This window comes from Anopheles funestus, chromosome 2RL (assembly GCF_943734845.2).
Source record: "Anopheles funestus chromosome 2RL, idAnoFuneDA-416_04, whole genome shotgun sequence".
In the NCBI taxonomy this organism is placed as follows: Eukaryota; Metazoa; Arthropoda; class Insecta; order Diptera; family Culicidae; genus Anopheles; species Anopheles funestus.
The window spans coordinates 83374200-83399960 of NC_064598.1; the positions used below are offsets into that span (position 1 = coordinate 83374200).

At 41.3% G+C, this 25761-nt stretch overlaps 3 protein-coding genes across 5 annotated transcripts in view; 1 reads left to right on the plus strand and 2 right to left on the minus strand.

Annotated features, from left to right (window-relative positions):
* Positions 1 to 2420: 2420 nt before the first annotated feature.
* Positions 2421 to 3670, minus strand: LOC125764531 (CDK-activating kinase assembly factor MAT1). The gene is made up of 2 exons (XM_049428885.1): positions 2617 to 3670; positions 2421 to 2553 (listed from the first exon to the last, which is right to left on the minus strand). The coding sequence occupies exons 1-2, from the start codon at positions 3462 to 3464 to the stop codon at positions 2457 to 2459; spliced, it is 945 nt and encodes a 314-aa protein (XP_049284842.1). The 5' UTR covers positions 3465 to 3670; the 3' UTR covers positions 2421 to 2456.
* A 334-nt stretch (positions 3671 to 4004) lies between these two features.
* On the plus strand, positions 4005 to 6861 carry LOC125764509 (phospholipase A2 group XV-like). Of its 3 annotated transcripts, none has more exons than XM_049428848.1 (5): positions 4005 to 4228; positions 4645 to 4859; positions 5243 to 5617; positions 5707 to 6229; positions 6303 to 6861. In XM_049428848.1, the coding sequence occupies exons 2-5, from the start codon at positions 4688 to 4690 to the stop codon at positions 6532 to 6534; spliced, it is 1302 nt and encodes a 433-aa protein (XP_049284805.1). In that variant the 5' UTR covers positions 4005 to 4228; positions 4645 to 4687; the 3' UTR covers positions 6535 to 6861. The 3 variants fall into 3 exon arrangements, with proteins under 3 accessions (XP_049284805.1, XP_049284807.1, XP_049284806.1); XM_049428850.1 differs by lacking the exon at positions 4005 to 4228 and adding an exon at positions 4256 to 4514; XM_049428849.1 differs by lacking the exon at positions 4005 to 4228 and adding an exon at positions 4256 to 4482.
* A 4968-nt stretch (positions 6862 to 11829) lies between these two features.
* The window catches only part of LOC125764543 (ras-related and estrogen-regulated growth inhibitor-like protein), a 28376-nt gene continuing 14444 nt past the window's right edge, over positions 11830 to 25761 (minus strand). The window contains exons 3-5 of the mRNA XM_049428900.1: positions 20670 to 20983; positions 16992 to 17160; positions 11830 to 16882 (exon numbers count right to left, since the gene is read on the minus strand). Of these exons, the coding sequence (XP_049284857.1) occupies positions 16746 to 16882; positions 16992 to 17160; positions 20670 to 20983 (620 nt within the window). The 3' untranslated portion in view covers positions 11830 to 16745. The remainder of the gene's footprint in view (positions 16883 to 16991; positions 17161 to 20669; positions 20984 to 25761) is intronic.

Sequence of the window (25761 nt, forward strand, 5' to 3'; positions counted from 1 at the left end):
ACGAAGCGATCCATTAAAGTGGCTCCTAGCGCAGCGTCGTGTGTGCGTGAGCGACGGAACCAGATGTGTTGACTCGGTTCCGATTCCGACCGCATCCTGTGGCCCCTTGCTGAGCGCGTTCGTTCGCGGTATTTCGCGGTGTGCTCATCCACGCGCCAACCGCTATCTCCGTACGGTCGAACGGCATCGATTTCCCATCTCGATACACCTTTAAACCTTGACGAGCGCGTCAACCAGCTAACAAACGAAAGACCGTCAAACGGACCCGGCCAGCGAAGGAGGCATTCAGTACGATCGGTGATCAATGCTCTGAGATCCTGCAGTACGATACGCTACAAAACAAAGTTATTCTTAAATCTATAATCATGAGTGAGCCCTTCAGATTGAGAGACAATTAATGGTTAAAATCAAACGACATATCAGCGTGTAAAATACCACCTACATGCCAATATACACTTCCACACACACAGAATACACAGTACACGACACACACACACAACACATGCTGCTGTTGCTAGAACTAGCAGAGAGAGAGATGATCGCCCAAGGCAATATACATATCAAATACACCTACATGCAGAGCCAGGGACGAAGAACGAACCCCGAGAAAGAAATTGCACGTGAAACAATATTTCAATTCTATTCAAACATTCGGCTTGCAAGCTAACAAATGTGAAATGCAACTAATGAATAGAAGTAAAAAACAAACAGCGCACATTGCATACATATCAATTAATATCTAAGATAGGACGTGAGACAAAGGATTCACACGAACCACAGACCCTACGAACGAGAAACCTTGCTGGAAGAATGGCAACGATCCACTAAAGACCCACTTACCATGCAAACTTTTGCACCGACGTTCTACGCACGAGTCACTACTCTCTGTCTATTTTTTTATATTCCAAAAAGATATTAAGCTCATTGTACAAGTCTCTGAGGTGTAGCACTTCAGGGGGAATTGATCCTTTCACTAAATCTTCATTATTTTGTTTCCAAACATTTGCTCCATTCGTCCCACAACGCAAATCTAGCCTCTAAACTGATCCCCTCTTACCTATTGTTGGGTGATTCATGCGTACAACGTGGGCACAACAAGTGCATCCCCTAAAAGAGATAACAAATTATGAATGACAAAACAAATAGAAACTATATGTGTACATCTCTTCAACTACCGGTGTAGTTTATTTCGAAACGTCTATCCGAAACAAGAGCGACCGTGAATATCATTCTTAATCGTCTTTTCTTTCTTCCGTACAATTAAAGCCTTAAAACAAACAAAAATTTGCATTAGAAAATTTTCTAAAAATGAAGAAATTTTCTTTGGTGGAAGCTTCTTACCACGTGGAACACGGAACTCCATCAATTGATCGTGGTGCCGTACTTTTCCTCGAAGCTCTTAATAAAATCGATCAACTCTTCCGTCATTTCGTTCAGATCGTCAATAGCACCGGAAATCGTTTGACGCTTCAACTCTCCAGCCTGCTTGGATGGAGCAGACGAACGGATGGCCCAAGGTGTGGTCCGTTGTTCTTGCTGCTGTGGCGTTTCATTTACAACACATCGAAACACGCTTTGGGATGTGTCCGGTACGGAAGGTTTCACGAAACTGGTGCTCGATGGTGTCACTAACTTGTCTTGCAAGTGGTGACCGCTTAATATGGAGCTACTGCCAAGGGTCGCCGTAGTTCCATTTCGTTCAACCGATTTTTGAATCTCCAACATCATTCGCGCTCTTTTGGGAGATGTCAGCGAAAACAGTGCCGGTGATGGTCCGCCAAAGTCAAGATCCTTCGTAGCATCGTTATCGTCCTCTTCTGCCAGCAGCAATTCGTTCTCCCTGATTTCGCCACTATCATCAAGCAAAAATGCAGCTTCGTCAATGCACATGCCTTCATCCGGACTGGCGCACTCCATTGCTGCCGATTCGTTACCAACCGATGACGTATCGCTTGCACTACTGACACAACTTTGCAATGAAGCGAGTTCCACTGGCACACTACTTGGTCCATCACCTTTAGCACCTGCCTCACCGGTCGATCCCAGAGATGAGTTTACAGTGCTAGCTTTTGAAGCAGCTCTTGCTCTCCGTACGACTGAAATGCGGTTTCTAAACATCGTTTATACGCTTTTGTTCACTTACAACCACCACTATCGAGTTCCTCGTGCGTTCTGTTTCGGAGGTAACTACCGCCATGTTATGCAAGCGAAACGAAGTACTAGTCAAATATTCGTTGCTATGGACACCAGCTACAACTACTGCTACTGTTTTGCAAAAGAAACAAACGGAAGAGTTCACATCGGTTCATCGGTGCTCACGTATTGGTGCCAATCGAGATTAACAGGTGGTTTTGGTGAAATTTTCACTTCGTTTCGAATTCTGTCCACTGCTCTTTTTGAATGAAAATAGATCAAACGAATTAAGGTAAGGCAAATTTATTTTTTAACATCTACACCTATCCGTGGTACAATCCAGCCAATGCTTCTTGAATAGCCCGTAGACAAGAAATGTTTGTTTGGAAACCACCCGCTTTTTCGGCCAAATTTTCGAGTCTGAAAAAAGAGCATTAAATGATTAGCGTATCTTGTGATTTGTGATAAGCAAAAGCTACTTACCGTATATGACTTATGTAGCCGCTTTCGATCACTTCCTCCAACGAAGGTGGTGCCGGACCATCCGTTTCGAAGCCCTGAGATTCATACGTAAACAATGGACCTTCTTCTAGCTTCGGAACGGCAAGGAATCCATGCTGACCCTGGAAACCGGTCGCAATGCCGGACGAGAAGTGTGTCTGCTTGGCTACCGGTGGTGGAGCGACCGGTTTCGGCAGCTGAATCTGCGACTGTTCCGCTTTCTGTGTAAACTTATCCACGATCGCATTTGCATCCTCGTAGCTTGCCATCAGCGAATCGATAAGCTCCTCCTTATTTTTCGTCTTCTGTTTCCGGTTTTCCGCCTCAATCATTGCCAATTCCTTACGCCGTTGGTCAAACTGTTCCTTCTCGTATTCGACGATCTGTTCCAACTCCAGCTCGTCCTTACTCAGTTTGCTTTTGTTCTTCATTATGACGTCCCGGTTGTCGCGCTTATACTGTTCGATCCGTTTGTTTGTGTTAATAATGTCGATATTGTTACAGAGGTTGAACACGAGTTCTTCAATCGTTTCCAGATAATCATTGTACTCGTCCAGCGATGTGAAATCATCTTCCTTTTTGTTGAAATCCTTCAGAATGCGCTTTCGAATCTGTACCTCCTTATCGACATTGGAATCTTCAAACAGTTGCACACGAAAGTTGCTTCTTCGCAGCGCCACATTACACTCCGGACAGGAACCGGATCCTTTGAGGAAGAGTAACTCTACGCAGCTTTCGCACAATGTATGGCCGCATACGTTTACCATCAATTTTAGCGATGGATTCCGGTATTTGGTCGTTTTGCATCTCGGGCAAACTTGATCATCCATTATGATGTTTTGTTCCGGTGGGTACGAAGTAGACACAAGGTAAAATTTACACTGCAAAAGCTTGAGGTCAATGTTTTCCGATTCTTGACGATATTATTAATGAAATAATCTTTCTATTGTGACACAGATTATCTAAATAATAAGAGAAATTAAGCAACTGCGAGCACCTTTGCGGAGTATAGAAATTTGTTTACGTTTGCCGCCTAAAGAAATAACTGGCAAAATGCACCTTGTAACGTCAAACGTCAAAACGCAGCTGTCAAACAAACTGAGGCTCTGGTCATAGCTGCGTGTAATATAAATTTTAATTAATTGTATATGGTGTGTACTGTATATTACAACAAATGTTTTAAAAAATAAAATCACATTTTTTCATCATTCCTTCATGATTTCGATGATAACAAACGCATCCATCGAGGAAAAATATCGCATAAATCTTCGACGAATCTGAACCAAAAATTGGTACCGCAGTATTTGACGCATTAATTTTCTTACAGCGGTACTGTTTATCCCAATTTCACGCGCAGCGTCTCCATCAAACAGCAGACGAATGTAAATAACACGCATCCAACAACTAATCGTACTCAATTTCAAAGCTTTTTCGAGGAAAAAAGGTTATTAACTGTGCTGGTAATATGTTTTCTTTGTGAACATTTTTCCTATAAAGTTAACACACCTTAATCCGGCAAAAAGTGAGACGCAACCGTAAAACAAAGCAGATTATACGCGTGACGGTTTTAAAGCGGCGTGGTGCCAAGGACGAGGTAAGCAATTTTGCTGTTGTTATCAAATCACGAGTTCCGCGGCGGCTTCCCTTGAGGGCCAATCGGCCGTCTGTTATCGCCATCGACGATGCTACTCTTTGCGCTAGCCAGTCACATTCAAGAATCCGCCCAAGCAAGCACAAATCGGGACAAACAGTCGGAAAAAGTCGAATCGCGTGCATTGAAACGGATTTCGTTGGTTTTTGCGTGTTAAGCATTTTGTGTTATTTTAAGGGTACATAACACTAGGGAAGGTAAGCGGAATCCGTCTTTAACGTATTTGCAGGTGAACATTCGTACGATATCGATCGGTTGATTTGCCTACGGCTTGCTTTCTTTCGTAACGCGAATCGATAGGGCCAAAATATTAGATTAGTGAAAGTGACCACATTCTGATAGTATTCATCCGTTCCTAGGTGTGTGAAGGTTGGTCTCGGATTTATTGCTACCTGCAGTAAGATGCATACACGCTTCCTGCTGATATACTGCGTTGTGCTGCTCGGTTGTTGCTCTCTGTCTGCTGGAGTGTTCTTCAACCATGGTGGCACCTATTTGGGTTCGATGAAGCATATGTTCAGAAAGTATGCCCATCTGCTTGATTCGGAACGCAGGCTATCGCCTGTTATTTTTGGTAAGTATTCGTATGTGTTTCTTTTTTACCGCCTCTCTCAACTCAAGCATCCGGAAGATTCTTTGTGTGAAGCGTAAAATGCAAGAGTGGATTGACTGGGAAGGTCGCTTATCAATAAAAACATAACAACGGTCAGTGAGTCACGAGCGGTCACGAGTAGAAAATAAAGAAAACAGTTTTGCGTAAATAATCGGATGATGATCGTGCCACCCCGGGTGGTGGCAAACATTGGCGTCTGTGTAACAAAGTGTAAACAGGACACGATGCTTTACCTTCATTACATTTGTAAATAAAAATTGTCATTGAATATAAATAACAATAGAAATCATACGACAAAACGTTTATGTTCCTACTTATTTAATTTAACATGTTTCATATTTCAGTACCAGGCGATGGCGGAAGTCAGATGGATGCAATGATCGATAAACCCAGCAAGGTGTCGATCCTCTGTCAGAAGCACACCACCACCTTCTTCAACATTTGGCTGAATAAAGAACTGCTGTTGCCGCTCGTGATCGACTGCTGGATCGATAACATTCGGCTGGAGTATGATAACGTAACGCGCACCTCACGTAACGCTCCCGGCGTTGTAACGCGCGTACCAGGCTTCGGTCAATCGGAAACGGTCGAATGGATTGATCCGTCACACGCATCGGTTGGTGCGTACTTTGTCAATATCGCGAATGCGCTCGTCGCAAATGGTTACGTACGGGACAAATCAATCCTTGGTGCTCCGTATGACTTCCGGAAGGGACCGAGTAAGTACACCTTTGGAATGAAAATTCATTCCAAATGAGTTTAGTTCTTCACATCTGTTTTATTTTCCTTGTTTCCTCCACCATTAAAGCTGAACATAAGGAGTATTTTCTCGCGCTTAAGTTCTTAGTCGAGCAGTCGTACACGCTGAACCATGATACACCGGTCACGTTCATTGTGCACAGCATGGGCGCTCCGATGACGTTACACTTCCTGCAACAGCAAACGTCTCAATGGAAAGCAAAATACATAAAGCGCGTCATCTCGATAGCTGGAGCCTGGGCCGGCAGTGTTAAAGCCCTCAAGGTATACGCGATCGGAGACGATCTGGGTGCGTTCGCGCTGAGCGGCAAAGTGATGCGTGCCGAACAGATCACTAACCCTTCGCTGGCATGGCTGCTACCGTCACCATTGTTCTGGAAACCGAACGAGGTACTAGCACGTACACAGTCGCGCATATATACGATGAACCAGCTGAACGAGTTTTTCGACGATCTGGATTTTCCGGACGGTTGGGAGATGCGCAAAGATGCACTTCCGTACGCGCTTAACTTTACTGCACCGGGGGTCGAATTGCACTGTCTGTACGGTAGCAACATTAACACGGTCGAATCGTAAGTGTATATTTCTTTTAAAATGCTACCAAATAACTGATGAGTTCGTTTTTAACGTTTTCTCCCACCATAGCTTGGATTATCAAAAATCGTACGATCTCAGTGGTACTCCCGTACTGAAGATGGGCAAAGGAGACGGTACGGTCAATGCTCGTTCGCTCGAGGCATGCCAGCAGTGGACAAAGCAACAGAAGCAACCGATCATTACCAAAGAGTTCCCCGGTGCAGACCATATGAGCATACTGGGCGATGTGAACGTTATCGATAACATTGTAAAGTTGTTGCTGTCGGATCTGTCTAACTAAACACAGACCAAAGATGATCGTTGTTTTGCGTTAGTGCGCTGCCATTCGATGTGGTGCCATAGATCATATCCGTAGCTCTGCTATTTCCTCAACCCAATACCGATTAGGGATACTCATCAACAAGACTTCAATCCTCGACGCAAAGACTAAATAGACCAAATGTGATTACTAATGTTTAAACACTGTTTCGCACGGTGGATTGATTGAAGCAGATTGTTTACCGCGACAAATCTCATCCCCCCTTGTTTGGCTGATGTGCATTTACCATTTCTGCAAGGTTAAATAAGTTCAATAAAGTTTACATTCAAGTTTAAGTTTCAACTGAAACCTATTGTCTGCATCTTATGTTTTCGGACGTACTACAAACTATCGATATCGATTGCACAATCCAGAAACTGTCGTGACGTGCGTGTGTGTCACCGTACAAAATGGACACCCAACTGTAAAGGTTCAGTCGATGGTGACCTTTTCCGATTGCGAGAGGTTTCCTGCTAGAATTTGCGGTATGGAGTGGATGCGGTTCTGGACGAAATACCAGAATGAGATAGTATGGATTGCGTGCAGTTTACGTAACATCGTCTCCGACGGCCGCTGGATGTGTACGAATGATATTTCCAATGCGTCAGGGTGGCATTTACAGAAAAGCATACGAGCGGATGGTCTAATGACAAAGTCTAACTACAACGTAACGATATGGGAAAGTGAGAAATTGATCTTTAAGAAATAATACTTCATAAAGGTAATTTGTGAGGCTGAGAAACTGACCTTAGTTATATTGAATTTCATATCTCATAAAAATATACAATTTGGGGGCGGTGTATGTGACGGCGCCGGCCCACAAAGCAGGACTGGGGATCAAATCCCATCCGGACCGTCTCTCCGTAACATGGACAGACAGAGGCCGTTCTAAAGGAACAAAAAAAAGAAATACATTTTCTCAAAAATAGTTTGTATTTTATAGAATATAAAAATAGTTATATTCTTTTTTTTATTTGAAGCATTATTTGAGTGAAAACAAACGTATTTCAACCGATTCGCATTAAAATAAATTGATTTTTAAATTTAACTAAATTTCCTTTTTTATTTTTATTTCCTTTCCTAAAAAAGCCTAAAAATTTTCAAATTTTTAGAATTTTTCTAATCTTTTGTTATTTTTTATTCTTTTTTTATTTAAAGCATTATTTGAGTAAAAAGAATCATATATAAACAAATTCGCATTAAAATTAATCAATTTATAAATTCTGCTTATTTCCCAAAAAACGGTAAGGGGTAAGCCTTATGAAATTTTCGAGTTGAAAATTTTATTTTTATTTTTTAGTTAGTTTTATTCTTTTTTAATTTAAAGCATTATTTGAGTGAAAAGAAACTTATTGCAACAAATTCGCATTCAAATATATCACATTTATAAATTTTGCTAAATTGCTCAAAAATGAGGAAAATTTTACATTTTCTCAAACAGGGTATGGAACTTGGTTCCTCGGATAATTTCTGGCACAGACATCTGAGGGTATGGCCGTCCAAGAAGAAAATATAGCCATTGGTGCCATCTATCGACCACAAGTTAAAGATTGATGATCCGTTGGATATCGACGAGAGTTGTAGGCAAAACTTGGTGCAAAAATGAGCCTAGGAGATAGGAAATTTTATAGATTTTTTTGATATTTTATTACAATTTTTCAATTTTTTTCAATTTAAAGCATTATTTGAGTGAAAAGAAACTTATTTGAACCAATTGGCATTAAAATAAATCAATTTATAAAATTTTGATAACTATCCAAAAAAAAAAGGTAAGGCTTTCGACTTAGGAGATTGGCAAATTTAAAAAATGTTTTGTAAAATGTCCACAAAATGATTTTTTTCGAATTAACAGCCTTTCTTCTGTTTTAGAATAAGTATTTACATTCACAATAATTATACGTACTTACTTTAAAAAAATAAAAACTCACCTATTTTTCCAATTTAAAAAAAGGTTCTTATTTTTTCTCCAATTTTCCCATCACTAGTCCATACTCTCAAATGGGAAACTCTTCCCGTCAATAAATTAGGCCAGCAAATTACTTTTTTTCTAGCATATATACACACAGAAGTCCATACATATAAGTATTCAAGAATCCAAAAGCAATAAGTGGGTTTGGATTGATGCAAATTATGTTCGACTGAGCTGTTCAGTAGCTGTCCAGTGTGAAGCCAAACATCCGAAAGGATAAACGTAAAAAAAAACTTCCAAACACATGGGAAATAAAAACAAACCGTACACGTGGTAAGAAGATTAAGCAGATGATAAAAATAGCACGTGTGCATGTGATGACCTATTAGGGAAGTCAAATTTTAGAGTCAGTGCAGTAAATAAATGCACAGCAACAAACACAGTTAGATACACGAGCACGTGCGGAAGCTTTTTTTCTCTCTCCTCCATTGCGTATGTGTATGCCTCCAAAAGCATCAATTTTCGATTGCGAATTAAAGTTATGACTTTTTGAAAAAAAATCTAATAAAAACAAAGTTTATGTGTTTGTACTTTCCCCCGCGCGGGTTCATTGCCTTGCAAACATCAAGCAATGCTCGATGCCACGTGCTCGTATGGTGAGATAGGATATGTGCCCCTTTCGGATGTTGCCACCGGCGTATCACGTGGGCTGTAAAGCATCAGGCTGTAATGCAATTTTCACAGCAGCTTTCTCCGAAAGCCTGATTCCCTTTGAGCCCATCCGTTACTGTTGGCGGTCGGTGGCCGCTTGATGAACCCGACGAGTTAGTGCGCATTTTTACGCCGTTTGCTAGCAACGTGTGCGCGTAATGGATATTTCATGTACCATTTACTTCGGTCGAAGAACTTCCATCCCATTCCACCTGTAGAATGTGTTTTCCTTTCTTTCCCAAAAAAGGGAAAAGATAGTAAAGTGTCTAGCAATTTTTTTTTTCTTAACAATAAATAAGCAAACTAAATTCTTAAAGTGAAAAAACAACCTTTTGTACAAAACAAAACGTATGTGGTAATGGTGAACAAAAACAGAAATAAATAATTGGCTAAAAGCACCCGTAAACATTCGCTTTACCTAACTGTCTGGCTACTTCCTGGCATCCTGACAAAACTTCTCCCTCCGGTAGTTATAGGCCTTCTGCAGACCAAGCAGCAGTGGCTTCCGAGTGAAGGACAAAGTTGTTTCCAGTTAGTGAAACATAAACTTTCTCTCCCTGTTTAGTAACTCGCTCCGATGGAAGGATGTTATGAACCGGACTTCCTTTGCCTAGGAAAGCGAACCTTTTGCTGTGTGGTGAGACTGTTTTTGGTTGCGTTTTGAATCAGCAATGAAAACACATGCTACATTTACAAAACCAAAAACAAGAAAAACCACAGACACACACACGCGCGCGCCCATCTCAACTCAACGGGAACAGAAGTAATACGTAATAGGAAAAGTTTTCCACGAGCTTTTTCCGAGCTATTCGAAGCCTCTCAAAGGTAGCGACATAAGGGAAAGGTGTGACGAGGCTTACGTGAAATTGTTCACGATCGTTCGGTTCGCGTTTGATCGATATATCGGTACGTTACGATGTGTGGCAAAGTTTTGGTGCCAATTTTCACTACCCGAAGACGTAATCGTCCACTTTTCTTATTAGCTCTTTGATGTGCATTATGGACGACAACGAACAAAAAAAAACACCAATGGCGTCGTAATAAATTAATTTCAACCGTTGTTCTTGTACGAATTCTGCACTTTGTTTTGTGGATGCGATAAACAATGGAATTTGGAACGGTTGAGTTTGAGGCGTGCTAAAATTGGGTTAATTAAATAAGTATTATTTAATGTTGTTTAAATGAGAAGGATGAAAACACTGGTCTGGTTTAAATAAGGCAAGGAGTGAGTGTCAAAACAGTAAACGAACCGCTCTCGAATTATCTGTCGCTATAATCAGGATATTTTAAGGGCTTAGTTGTTCGGTGTCATTCTGATTACGTGACCAACGCGACGACTACTAGCGAGTCTAATTCGTTGCATGATAGTGCCGGTATTGTTTATTCTCAATTCAAACCACACCACACCTTCTGAGTGCTTCTCGAAAGCCTAGTAGGAGTGACAAGCCCATAGAAGCTTAGAGAGTCTAGTGCATGCTATCCAGATCTCTTCATTGTATTACACTCCTTCGTCATTCTTCCTAAAATATGTAGCCAAAAATTTTACTGACCATTAACTTACGTGACTTTAATCTTTTCGTCACATTTTTGGACAACATATTTATCGCTGAGACTTATTTCACTACTCAGGAATAATGCAGGGTTTCAAACTTGAATAACTTTGCACTGAAATATGACAATTTGATTTCAAAATACGTACATTGAAGAATTGTTTTATGAAAGATTCAAAAAAATATTGAAGAATACAACTTTAATACTTTAATTACTTCTGTTTTGTCGAATATTAAAATCAGATTTATAGAACATAACTGTGAACATAAAAAAAAATTTGTGAAAAAAAGTATTAAAAATATAAAAATATAAATATGTAAGCTCTTCCCGGATATTGTTCTTTTTTTTCAAGTTAATAAACTTACAAGAAAAACATTAATTCTGTCGCCTCTATTACACTTTAGTTGATTTTCAAGCTTTCTCATCGTTCTTGTTGAGGACATAATTTATCAATCACATTAGCAGATTAATAAACCATTTACTCAGGTTAATGGCACAGCATTGAATTATGGCCATCTATCTTCCCGCTCTAAATCACGTGGATGTGATCAGTGCTCGATTATAAATGCACGTGGTCCGCATCAAAGCGCGTTATCTTGCATACACATTCATACGGAATTAAATATTTATTTTGTTAAACACCATCATCCATCCCGATGGTTGACCGCGCCGATGTATATCACCTAATGAACGGTCGTCCTGGTTGGATGTGCCCGATAATGAAGGACATAAAATTTCGCTAACGTGTGGAAGGAGAACTTAGCGCAACGTGACAGCGCGTTGGTCCACTTCGGTGACCTAGAGGCAGTTCAACGGGTCCTAGTGCATATCACGTTTGATGTGACCTCGTTGCAAAACCTTAAGTACACACAACATTTGCATCATTATAGAGGGATGTATATGTATTGTTCCACGGTCGCACCGGGAAAACGTTTACCTCGGTTTCTGTGGAAAATTTTACAAAATTAAGTCCATCATTTGCATGAGGGTCATGAGGCGTTTTTATCCGCACATTACCATTTTATATTCCCTGAAGAAGAAGAAAAATAGTATTTAATGCTATAATATTTCTTTCGGAATTCGCAACAAAACAGTACACCAATTAATTCATTTTTCATTCTTTAGTACAAATTCTAAACTTTATTTTACCGATATTGAAACGAAAAACAATGATCGATCTTAAAACGGACCATTGTCCCTGTTGGCCACGCATGCATAATTGATAACACCGTCACTTATCGCTTACATTCTACCAACACTTATCAGTTAATAATACAAGAACGGGTGCTTATATTATGATCGCAATTATCCATCAGCAAAGCTATCGAATCGTTTAAAGATAAAGGAAAAAAAGCAACATTAAATCGATCATGCAAAATGCGTTCGCGCTTATTATTCGAATTCTCACTTGATTATTTGACACATTTGCCCATCGGAACGTTCCCAACGGTTCCAACCTTAACCGGATATATTAATGCTATCAATCACGCTTACCTTAACTAGACCATTTCCCCATCGGTTTCAGCACGGAAGAATGCCGGGGAGGATGTTATCAATTAGTGAAATTACTCTAGGAGAGCGCGTCTCAGTTCGTTGGGAGTTTTCTTTTGATGGGAAGTTAAGAAGGAAATGGAAGTGGCACCAAATGAATCAAGCGACTTGGTCTGATCATTAGCTTAATCGATTTGTTATCAAAGGAGCGTGCTTATATTATTCAACAATAGTTGAGCAATCATTGGTGAACAATTGATTCACGCCTTTACTCTGCTTGTTTTAGAACTCTTTCGCTTTTGCTAACTATTTGCGTCATTTGTATATCTTTATAAGTACGCTGGTATATTTGTTATTTAATTTTTCATCCTCGCTTATATCAACAATAAGCTCCAGCTTGATCGATTAATCATTTTTTGCTATCTGAATTGTGGTAAATATAATTTGATATCAGGCTCACACTGGTGGCACAGTGGCGAAATAGTGTTTTATTTGTATCGTTTACTAGCTTCACAATTATCTTCTTATTACGAGTTATCGAATTTATTATGTTCTTCCTATTTCCTTAGCAGAAGATAAATGTGTTTATGCATCACGCGTGAAGCAGACTATGTGTTAACCTTACGTTTCATTTCCTGTAGTGGGAATTTTTATCGCATTTTATTTTTTCCATAACATTGACATCCATTAACGTGAGATATATGTTGTACGGGTGAATGGGATTTGAAAAATTAGGAGAAAAGAATAATTTTTGTTAAAAAACAAAACCAGGATGCAAGTTGTAGTTAGTGTGGGCAAGAATTCTAACAAACCATAAAAAGGCATTTGCCTATTTTTTATATAATATTGTTCAAAAGGATTTACAGTTTAGACATGAAACTGAACAGGAAGTAAGGGAAGAAATTCAAAACGAGCAAAAAAACTTAACTTTACTCACAGCCTTACTTGAAAATATTCTTTATCCTTCCCTTCCGTATGTTGTCCAACTGCAAAAAAAAACATACATAAAATACTCTCAAAACATTCCACCAATCTGGAAATCAATGTCCAGCTTCTAATTTCAAAACAAAAGAATAAATAAAAAGACCAGGAAAATGTTTCCAAAACAACATCTGTTAGTTGATCGGTTTTTGCAAATCTTTATAAACACATCATCATTTATTGGGCGCCATTTTTTTCTACTTCGTTTTATCAACAAATTGATAATCTTTGCACAAACCACAACGGTACATTGGGCATGAATTTATGAATGATTTTTTTCCAAAAAAAAACACTCACTAAAAACAACTCATTCATCTTCGGTAGCAAAACAACAACACAAACGCATCGAAAGAAAGATCGAGCAAGCGATCACCGTTCAGCAGCGGCAGAAAGTCTTTCAATTTATCTTTTTGTTTGTTTTCCTTCGTACTTCCCTGATGACGTCTGAGGATGCGTTGGCAAAAAAAAATGAACGCCATCCCCATCAAGCATAATTTTCTGCGCGAGAGAAAGGAATTCAAAAATAGTTAAAACTCGTCACCCATCCGACAGAAGGCAGGAGGCCTGTTCAAAACAATGCCACTATACAGCCGCATGACGTACGGTTAGCATATGCTGGAATTAAACGTTCTCCCACTGTTTCTCCTATTGCATCTTTTTTCTCTTCTGTTTCGGCTTTTAGTACCATCTTCATCGTGGCCCGGAAATGCCAATACCCGTGCACCCGACCAACGTGGCGCCCCCATACCGGCTATGACGTTTGTCACACTGTATGTTTCCACCGATCGGTTCCGGTGAAGCAAAAAACACCCGGGCCCTGCCATTAGACCGGCCAAAAAGATGTAAAAATAAGAAGGGGAGAGAGAAAAAAAATCACCATACACCGCACCTGCACGGGTAGGTAGGGTGGGATCTATTTTTACGATGAGTCAAACCACAGCCGAACTCATCGACGGTCTAATACGCGCGACCACACACAGACGCGTACACCTTCGCTGCGAGGTAAAGAGTACTCTGCACCAGACGAATTCGCAGTACCTCCCTCAGGGGGCAAACAGACGGGACTGTTGGAAATTGAATAGATCTCTGGCACTGACAGGTCTGGGACGGTGGAAGGAAATGCTAAGGGTTTTGGGTTAGGGTACTACACCCTGATTAACCCTCATTCCGGTCTTGACGGATTGCGCACTTGCGTCAAACCGTAAGCTTACAAAGAGCTGACGAAAGCAATGCATTCCCATTTTTCGAGAAGATATCTGCAAGAAACCGATACACTTTAGTGGCAACTTTTTTTTTGCTATTCCGATCCTTAGTTTGGTCGCTATTAAATGACGTTCGTTGCGTGCAAATAAGATGCTATATTTATTTGCCCAGTTGCTCAAACAGTTATTCGAAGGGCAGATAATAAAGACATCTTCGTAACTCCAGGCTTGCAGGCGGTTCCAATATTGGAAATAGATTGGTACAGATCACACACGCCTTCGCTTTCACATTTGATTTGAGCCTTCTATACACCTTGAAGAGGAGGTGTCTTGAACGGCCTAAATACAGCCTCGGGTGTAAAAATACACTCGCGTTCCTAATTCGGGAACGTCAGTCGTCGCGCGATAGTAACTATAGTGCGTTCAGTTGAATAATAATCGAGAGAAAATAGTAAATCTTTTCCTTCCAACCAAAATACAAGCAATTTGGGGTGTTTTTGTAACATTATTTACAAACAAAATATCAACCAAGTTTCGTAAATTTCTCTCCCTCCGGGGGTCACAATCATTAGCTGGAAAATAAAACCTTACGCTGGGTGACGATTCGTTTAAACATTGTTGCTAATTCCATCGCAGCTTGCAGCAAAAACAAAGGCTTTATCAGGTGAAACAAGGTGGTGGTTTAAACTACCAGGAATAAATTTTCCGACTTAAAAAAACAACCGTTTTTCCATCGAACCAATCAGCGCATCATTAGTCCCAGAAGCGATTGGAAACGCGCTTTCCTATGGATTGTTTGTTTGGTATTTGACTCAGTTTTTAAATTTGGAAATTAGGCAGTGTTATGAAATGATTTTTGAACAATAAACATTGCTTAAAATATATTCACTTCACTAATTGACACTCGCTTTAGGATGAGCTGCCTTTCGTAACGATATTTTTATCGAAGAAAATGCGATATATCCTGAAATCTAATGACCTGCCTAACGGTCATGAGCCAACTGTTAATTTTGCTGTGTATTAAGAATTAATTGTACTCTTAATATTGAGTCTTTTCATCTTTTTCTGTCCCTCGGGGGAAAAACAACTCTCCCCAACATCCTATATCCCTGCCACAGTCACAAGGAAAAAAACAGGAATGGAAAATTTCCATAATCGTCTCATCTTAAAGGTATCACACCTTCTACCGCGGCTCTGAGGTGGAAAATTACATTCACCCACCCATATGCTCTGCCATGCCATGCAAACACATGCACTTGATTACATCCCAAAAAGGGAAGGTGATCCCCGTCCAGGGGTGGAGAGGTTATCGCTATCGTATGCCCTTTTTCCAACTATAATTTTTCCGCTAGCAAATGATGCGAAAACAACAAATTCCTATAAAGCGTTTTCACTCATCCTTTCGTTTCGTGGAAAACAAGGAGAGCTTGGTAACAGACACAGTGGTGGAAAACAAATAACATAATTATCACCACAACGTGGAACAACGTTTTATCGCCTGATTTTGGGGATCGAGTTTTTAGTTCTATTTGTCTTTTCTCCAATATCCTATCTTTTGCTTTTTTACTGTTTTAAAAAATAAAAAAACAAATTGCCACCGAAACTGCCGCAACATACTGTTTGGCGCATCCCCAATAGCAACACTAATGAGGCTCGATTGGATGGAAAATTCTCCCTCGCGTGAAGGAAAATTTTCCATTCGAAAGGTCGCGCGTTTTCCCCCGCCTTTCCGTGCGGAAACTGATTTCACTGTTTTTTTCCTTGGAAAAGCGCAAAATTGTAAGCGAATCATGTCATGATGATATCGATTCCAGACAAGGAAGGATTTACAAATGATCAACCCGAAGATTTTTCTGCACACACACACAAACACAAACACTTGCATCCTGTTATGATAGACGAGGATTCACTACCTTTAGCTAAAACGATAAAGGCGTTCCTCGAGATGGTACAGTAAATGGGAATAAATGGGATTAAATTAAGACCTCGTCGATGAATCGACGCACAAATGAACTCAACCAATCTTGTCACCGGTTCTGTTCTACGATCGAATATCCGTGAGTACAAGGGTACAAGAAGCATTATGACGGGATGGGAAAGAATGGAGCTTACGATCACTTCCAATATTATTTCTATCATCACAAATTTTGTTTTAGCCCCCAAACATCCGCCCCGTCATAGCGTCATGCCGTTTGTCTTATTTCCCTTTCACTAGATCATCTCCTGGCAACAACAGAAGAAAAAAAAAACAGATTCACGTCCGATTGAGCACACATTCTACTCATGGTACACCTTTGCGAAACGTTTTGCTTTGTTTAATTGCTGTCCTCGGCCGTGGTCGACGTCGGTCATAGGGAGGCAGTCGCTGTGAAGGCCTGGCGCCGCTTCATCACACGCGACTTGTGCAGCTCACCTTTGTGACATGGTACAACCGTGCCCTGGCTGACCGGGGGTTGCCGTGTGCCATTGTTACCGATCAGCGTACCTGCATATGCAGAGAAATAGAGTAGAAAAAAAACGATTAAAAATTAAAATCTCTTGAAATGGAAACTTTTACTAAATTAAGTAACTGAAGTAAAATAAGTTAAACTTACCAAACATTTTGCTGACGGAAAATTTGCGTGGCTTTACTGGGCGGGCCCGTGATTCTACCAGCAAACGTTCGAAGGCTTTGTACAGTGCGGGTGTATTGTCGGCGACCGAAACTTCACAGAAGCCGATCGCATGCGATGCGGCCAACGATGCTCCTTCCGTTTCCTGAACCTTTAAAAGCGAGAAGAGATAATGATGAATTTGTTATTATTAATTTTAAAGGGAAAAACACACACACACAAATGCAAATTCCTTCCCACAGTACAGTCACGGATCAGAAGCAACACCGACCCCGGAAACTAGGTTAAGTGGTTTTCACTGTACAGGAGAGGTTCTCTTCGCTTAACTTGAATATTTTTGCATACTTCTTCATTCCAATGTCACAAGTCTATTTTTTTAGTCTTTTCCTCTTGATTTTTGATAAATATATGCTCCAAAATACTCGCAAACATACACACATCTCGACCAAGCGACCGGCATAGTGATGAGAAATTAATGGAGCTCTGGGCAAATGCTTGCAGCTTAGAAAACAAAACATTAGTCAAACGGTCGTTCATTCCGTTCCTACCACAAACCCCCTTTTGCACGATCACGATCTCGTGTTTTGCTGTCGTGCACTAACAAATTGGCACCGATTGGCCGTATCCCTAAGACCAAGGTTAACGAACTGCCACCGAAAGCAGGACCGAAACTAGCGACAGTATGACAGCCTTCGGTGACATCTTAATCGCCTGCGAATCTGCGACGTGCCCATGCTGGCGGCCAAAAACCCACACACAACCTTCCTTGCGCTCTCCGTCCTGCAGGTACGTTGCTCATCCAAAAAACTAGGTCAAACAGATAGCACTCTGGATAATGTCGCCACCGACACACAGGTCCGACAACGGACCGGGGTTTTCCCCCGTTTTTTGTCAGCTCGCGCTGATGGGGAGCTGTTCTTGGGCGCGCGACGTTTCAAGACGGCCAACCCGATTGGCATCATAATTAATTTCGATTAACCACTAACAAGCTACTTTCGTGCGGCTGCCTGTCGACATTGCAAAATCTGACATCGACTAGACCGTGTTCTGGCTTTTTGTTGTTTTTTTTTTTTTGGGTTTTGGTTTTTCATTTGCAAAATCCGTTGCCAAATTACACGTGTTAATGAGAGTTGTTGTCCTCCGCTGCTTAAGAGCTGCTTAGCGGCGTTAATTTCATGCGAATGCTGCATCCTGTGCTGCAAACCGTGACTAATGAATGCAGCGAGCGTTGCGAACAGGTGAACCATGCCTAGATGCCGGCTCACCGTGCATCGGAAACGAGGCCAAACCGGTTTGATGCTGTTTTCGGGACATGGGGATTTTCTAACCTTAGCAAAGCACGGTGAATGGTGAGCTCGGATTCTCGGAATTGTAATCGATCGATTGCTCAAGCCACTGATCAATGGTACGATCATGCACGATGCGCATGCACATCGGTGCATCGGTGCATGCGATCACGTACTCATCCGTGCATAAATAATTCCCCGTTTTTGTTGAATGTGGGCTTGTATAAACAATATAGCACATTCCTTTACCCCCAAAAATGTTCCACTAGTGCTCGTGCTTGTGGTTATTCGTTTTACATCCTAAATATTTATCTCTGCTGCAGAGGCGTACTACTGCATAATTCTAACGGAATAAAAACCAATACAAGTGATGCAACAAACTATAAATTATTTATGCTTAGTTTGTGCTCTCTAAGGTGATTAAATTTATTGTTTTGTTTTGCGGATAAGATAGTAATTATTATACAATAATATTTATTGTTTGAATATAAAAATATAAAACACATTTAAGTATTTTTTGTTCATAAAAGCTTACTTTTGGAAGTAAACATCGAAATCAAATTATTCCATGAAAAAATTATGATGATGAATCTATCACATTCCATTGACCCGTGGCAACGTGGAAAAGCGAAACATTTTAATCGTTTAAAAAAACAATCAATACATTCATGAGTTGTCGACGGTTGCTAGCGAACGAATTCACACTGCCCAACCCAGTTCCTAGACCCGTCGAAGACCACTTTACAGCCAATCGATAATAGATTTATTGCACTGGCAACATTAAAAAAAACGTAGTCAAGTGATATGTCTACCCACTGTTCGGGAAATTCGGTTCCACACTTGGTCAAGATCATCATGGTACGATCACGTGTTTGAAAGGTGAAATGGAACATTCCATTCACGGGGACTTCCCCAGATTTTTTTTTGCTACTAAACTCCATTGTCCCACAAAACCAGCAGGTTTGAAACTGTCGATGGAGACGCATGGTGTTTTTCACGGAATCACTAATAACCCAACGACCTCCAAGTCCCGGTGTAGCATATATGTGCGATATGCGAACGCATGATATTACGTGAATGTTTATGTAGAACAGTGGAGAATGTTTTAGCAAGCATTTTCTCTTCCAATCGTTAATGGTGATGGTAGCAAGATCATGGTGCAGCAATAAGAAGCAGGTGTATTAAGAAAATTCATTTCTTCTCCCCATTTTTTTTTTCGCTACTTCGTGATTGTTCGTGTAAAATGATTCGCATGGAGCACCAATTTTCATTTTCATTACCAGAAAAGAAAAAAATGCGGGGCTAGCAACGATCGAATGATCCGTAACGATGAAAACCGTGCTCGATCCAAATTGCTATGGTTTGGAAATTCGATGAAGGAAGAAACTACGCGAATGTAGCAATTCCCATTAACTCTATCTCGCTTACATTACCTTCTCTCTGAGACGGCGAGGGAGAAAAGATTCCAACATTTCCAACCAAATTCCTCGACTACCAAACACTCCCACCGCAGACGCACGTTTCGTTCTCAGGTTCCATTCAAATTTCACGTCACGCTCTAATTGCCGTACGCATCAACCGAACGTTTGGCATTTTGTTTCTTCAGGGTTTTTTTTTAATTTTTGCTACTCTTCTGCTCCCATCAGTGAAACGGTGAAAAATGAACCTTTTTTGCAACATAATCCAGACGCTACCATTGAAGGTTGAGTTGCTATTTACCCTGAGAAAAGGAAAGTAAGACTCGTCTCAATTTTTGGGGCAGATGGGATGCCGTTGCAGACGATGGTTTTAAAGTTAATTATCAATGTTCTGTCCGTAGTGAGAAAAAAAAACTGAAAGTTACGACAAGTCGCTTCTTTTACCTGCAATTGAACTATTGAAGAACGAGCAAAATGCAAATGTCAGTGGACTAGATGCAATAACCTTCGGAGCGTTAAATTGGAACTCTTTGTTACATACGACTCCTGAACCATGGCGTAGGTTTTTTTTTTTTGATCGAAAGGGCAACGAGAACTTCAATAAAGGAGTGCCAGGAGCGTTGGGAAATTATTATTCCAATAACAACCTGGAACGGTGTGATGGTACGCACCGGTTACCATGCGGTCATTGCATCATGATGCAGTCAATTGTCGCCTACGACAACATCGTGCTCAATCAACACGCCAGGTGTTCGAACGCTGAGCTCTAAGTAGTAGTCATCGGACGCACACTTTCACTACTTTCTCTTCCCATCCCTTCCTGCAGGATCTTCGACCATAAACTCTTCATGTTACCAACCCGGACAACCTGGACCCATACCAGAGTGGGAGTTCCCTCCAATTAACTGCCTCTCAAGTGGGTTCAATGGTAGGAAAGCCCTACCGTGTACACTCACCTCACGCAAATGATCCAGATCGGCCTTGTTGCCGACCAGGTAGGCTGACGGTGCATTTTGAAGCTGTCGCAGCTCGGCCAATGACCGCTGGGCGTACTCGTAGCTGCCTCGGTCGGTGATGCTATACACGATGAGACAGGCGTCAGCCCACTGGATCTGTTCCACCGGGAATCCGTTGTCATTCTCTGCCGAAATGTCTACGATTTCTACATCGAGCACACCGCTGTCGAGTGTTACCGTTTGCTTGTATAGGAGATCCGTGTTGGAGCTGTACTCGCCTATAAATCGTCGCGTCAGGTAACGTACGGTGAGGGCTAGAAAGAGAGATCGAATGGGAAGAAATTGTCACATCAGTAAACTTTCAGTGTAATTTGCTACTCTCTCCTTTCTCTAGTAAATCTTGCTATCTTGAAATGGGAACAACCTGCAATCGGTTTGCTGGCAAGTGGCAGTTACTGCAATTTTCTATCCATTTCCAATTCCCGTCCCCCGAGAGCTACGGGGTTGTTGCATGACCCTAGCCGGACCGTGTACTGCTGGAGGGCACACGTGCCAGCGTTACTGTACGGACTGTACCGACATGTGGCAAACACGAGGTTACGCTCGACACTGTTGTACCATTCGCAGCGGGAATTTGCAATTGGCCGATCGAAGTCGAATCGCATCACCACTTTTGCCTTCTTATGTATCCAGGAAGATGGAACTGGATGTGTTCTTGTTCATACTTTTATTTACTTTTCGCAACCACAACGAAACATATTAAAACCAGAAATAACACGTTAGAATACACACTTTCATCTCGAAATTATAAACGTGTGAATGATCGTTTCATCACTAGCATCTTAAGTTCGAAGGCTAAATCGTGAACATTTCAATGATTGACTGCGGTCCGAGGTCATGACGGGAATGTGAAAATGACACCGCATTAGTCACCGAGCTTATGTCGATTACGTTCGTCGGCAAAGTTGACTTTCCTTAACCTCAATATTCGCGTGTACCCCTCAAGAAACGTGTGAGCTACATTCTTCAAAGTGTTCTTCCTCATGCAAAAAAACTCAATCCTCAATACAAATCGTGGCAAAATTTGACCACACTGGCTTGCAACCGACTTGTTTGTAAGATAAAAAAGACCACAGTCTATCCCCAGATTAACTCCAAATTGCCTTTGGGGTGAGTGTGATGAACAATTTCCTACTTCCTCACTCAAGAAACTCACATGCGTCGAATGGTGTACCACTTAGCCATCACTGCTCGGGTGCCGTACAATATCTCAACCGTACGTTTTTACGACCGCAAGATGTATGGTCATGAAACAAAACTAGAAAAAACATGGGGTAGACGAAGAAATCGACCACTGACAAAATGTGGACTCAATCTAGGTCAAAGACGCGTCGATAACCAAACGAACGGTTGGTTATTCTTCATATCATATTTTTTTCCATTGCAGATACATCGAAACGGGTGCTTCCTGCTGAAGTACTCGCCCACAGTCCACGATACGTATGATGGCTGTATGTAATGCTACTCTACCCCGAAGAGTCGGTACGTCGGTTTGGTTTAAGCTAATTGATAAATATGACAAACATCTGCCCGGTGGGTGACCTTGCGAAAATTCTGCTTTCATGTTAACCACACAACTCTCAGGTTGTTTGCGAAAGTGAAAAAGGGGTATCGAGTGGGTGGCTAAATGAAAAATTATTTTGTTTTTTTTTGTCTTGTTCAGACTTCTTCTCCAAACTTTCCACAATCGGGCAGATATGTGAAGGAAGTGTTCAATGCTGCTCAATTTGTGAGTTGCAAATGTAAAAAAGTGATACACCAAATCAAGTAAGTGTGTCATACTGGGGAGAGTAAAAAAAACAAAAACCCCCCGAAGGAAGAGTGGGAGATAAGGACAACGCACACAAACAAAGCCATTCGCGAATGGCGCTGATCTGGTAGAATGTCTCTTCCCACACACTCCCGTGTGTCAGCGCACGTATCGAGCTGTCAATCATCCGGTTGGTACCCGCACATTTGCTCCGAAAATGGTACGTCCATCTAGTTTGGGGACGCAAAAAGTTTTTGGATTCCCATCAATCTCGTGTTATGCGAAACGAGCAGGAATAATTGAGGTCGACGGCCGTACGGTTGTCAACAAGGAGGCCGCACGGAATACGACGAAACGTGGCAAAAGTGGGGAAAGAAAATTTTCCCAGATTTTTCGAAAAACTTCTTGCCACGGGTATGTTCTTACTAAACCCCAGATGCGTATTTGTAAGGTAAAACTATCGGAACGGAAGTTGTCACACGGACACACACACCACGAACGTCCTTCATCTTCGAAACAACGGAAACAGCAAACTCCGGGGTCTCTAATCACACTAATGGACAGTTAATAGTTCACTAGTCATTAGGTCAGTTCGTTGGCCTTAAGCAAAGACGTTTAGACAAAGGACGGTTGACATGTCAGCAGCATTTAGTTACTCATATTTTTTCCCTCATATCCAGCAGTGTTTCATGTCAACCCTAACCCCTAACCGGATAAATCTTTGTCCCGGATGTAGCACTTTAGCTGGTGCCACTTTCATCACAGGGCAGGGGTGAGTAAAATGTTCGGTTTTGATTTTGTTACCGATTGTGTCTCGTCTCAACGCATTTGTGTAATGGAACAAAAGTGCACAATGTCATCCTTCCCTGTGGAGTACCGGATGGGCTTCGCTTTTTTTGCCAACATCCACCACCAGCCAGCTTTGTGACGAGACCGCTTGCTGAGTGACGGAATAGCGTTTGATCCGTTGACTTTTAATCCATGCAGGGAACCACCACCGCAACTTGCCATGGCTAGTGTTTTCAATAAATCAATTTCACATACCGCTGACGAACTCAAAATGAAGATTGAACTCCAGCCGTTTGTTTGTGCGTATAAGCGTTTGCCGATCGACTACCCACCGACTCTGGGAAATTGCAAAAAGCATCTTCGCACAGCGTGATCGCAAACTAGGCAGCACATTCAGCGATATGTTTACCATTGCAAAAACCGTTCAAGTCGACATTTTCATCATGGGTCTCGATCATGGGTCATGGGGAAAATGGCGTAAGTGCAAGTAAACCATTCGCGGGTGGGAAAATCGTACAATCAAATCGAACATTTACTAGTGGAAATTGTTTCATACGCTCAAGTATGGCGCTGTTACGGAATGGAATAGAAAATAAATACCATCCATCGACACGTAAAAGAAACATTAACTTTCTCTCTAAACGATCACACGCTTCCGTAAATGTTCGATTAAAGCGTAGTTTAATTGAAACGTAGTTATATTCTTCGCTTTTTTCTCGGTTTTTTTTGTTTTGAAAGTCATAATAAGAAATAAGGAACTTATCCGATTTTGTTTCAAATTGCTCTTTTCACACCCAATCACATAACACAGAATCAACGACTTATTACCATCGTTCAATTGCGCCATTCAACGATACGTTTTGCATACAAGATTCAAGCACGGTTTTGAAATAAATAAAACCAACCAACTTCATTGAGATAAAATGTGCACACATGCAGGCGTAAACAAACGCAAACCCCCATCAAAAGCAGTTACAAATGGTGTTTCTTTCCGAATGGTGAAAACGGAACGAAGATCACAATGTATTCCCGTGCGTACATGTGCTAGACTGAAACGGTGATAGATTGGATTGGAAAATGTTGGTACATTTTCTTCCACCTGCACAATAATGCACAATATGGTGCATCATGTGAACCGGTTCGAATGGGTTAGTTTATTTGTTTCGACTGTTTATCCGGATGGATCGGCTCGGTACGATCTTCCCATTTTGGCCTTTGCGATCGGGTGAATCGGAATGAAAGTTGAAACTTATTCCGACGGGAGGTTTCTTTTCCTGCTGTTGGAAAATTTTTAGCCTCGCGGGTGACAGAGTGCATATTTATTTTCTATCCTCCTTTTCACAACCATACACTTCCACCCACCCGGATGTTGTGGAATTTCGTCACAGAGCTTCAAAGCGTTTCCTAAACATTCCGGATCGTTTCTCGCAGGGTAAGAGAGAAAGATCTTCTTTGCTCATTTAGGTCCGGTTCCTTCCCATTTTTCACCCTTTTATGCTTATGAAAGATATGAAAACGTTTTGGCAAGCTAAATAAAGATGTAAAGAAAATAGACAAACATCAGTCGTTTGCTGACGACGAATGGCTTTTCTTCATGCCGTACCTGGTTAAAAATAATTTTTCATTCTCGTAACGCTGCAGATTGCATTGCTACTATTGACGCTCTTCTTAAAATTCATCCCACCGGCATTGAAGGTCGCTTGGGTTGCCATCAGAACCGAAAGCTAACTGCAAAACGGGAAAATAATATTCAACAAATCGTAATCATCGGTGCACCAATCGGAAGCGAAATGAAAGATTTCCCTTCCAATCGCCTAAGGGACAACAAATCGATCAACTTATTTGGCACCGGTTGCCAGATTGGCTGACAGATCACCGAGTTTTCCTTTTTTTTCTCATTTGCTTTGGAACCAGCTGTTTCGTTTACCAAGAAAGACGATGAACGAGTGACGATGAGTGACGGTTTCATAATTGTCGCAAAAACGGGATACGAATGGTGTGAGCCAACCAGGTGGAGGGTTTTCTTTTTGTTATATTAGAGAAAAAACAACGAGATCGTTCCTTTCACAGAATGATCTTGAATGTACCGCACCAAACGCTCTGTTAATCGTTCGCAAGAAAAGACCGGCAAAAAGAGGCTTTTTTATTTTATTTTATTACAATTTTCCTACCAACTCGTAACAATATTCCTTCACGGGATTGTATTGAACGGATGCCAACTCAGCTCAGTCAAATACTCGTCTAAAGTTTGCCCTTCTTTTTTGGACACTCGCCTCCATTGCGTTGCGTCTTTTAAAGACTCTTTTTCCTAAATAACAGATGGACACTTGCGGTACCGTATGGTTGTATCTAGTCAGCAAAGCAATGAGTCACTGGGTAGGCGTGCTTCAAACAAAACGCCAACAAAAAAAACGTTCATCGTGCCAAAATGCGATGATGCCGCAGTGCGATGTTTGTGCCGCGCGCGTTTTAAAGTCACATCACCGAACCCAA

Coding starts and splice junctions, on each gene's coding strand:
- LOC125764531 (XM_049428885.1), bottom strand. CDS start 3,464: ATGGATGATCAAGTTTGCCCGAGATGCAAAACGACCAAATACCGGAAT. Junction 2,554..2,616: donor GGCTACATAAGTCATATACG/GTAAGTAGCTTT, acceptor CTCTTTTTTCAG/ACTCGAAAATTTGGCCGAAA.
- LOC125764509 (XM_049428848.1), top strand. CDS start 4,688: ATGCATACACGCTTCCTGCTGATATACTGCGTTGTGCTGCTCGGTTGT. Junction 5,618..5,706: donor TGACTTCCGGAAGGGACCGA/GTAAGTACACCT, acceptor CCACCATTAAAG/CTGAACATAAGGAGTATTTT. Junction 6,230..6,302: donor AACATTAACACGGTCGAATC/GTAAGTGTATAT, acceptor CTCCCACCATAG/CTTGGATTATCAAAAATCGT.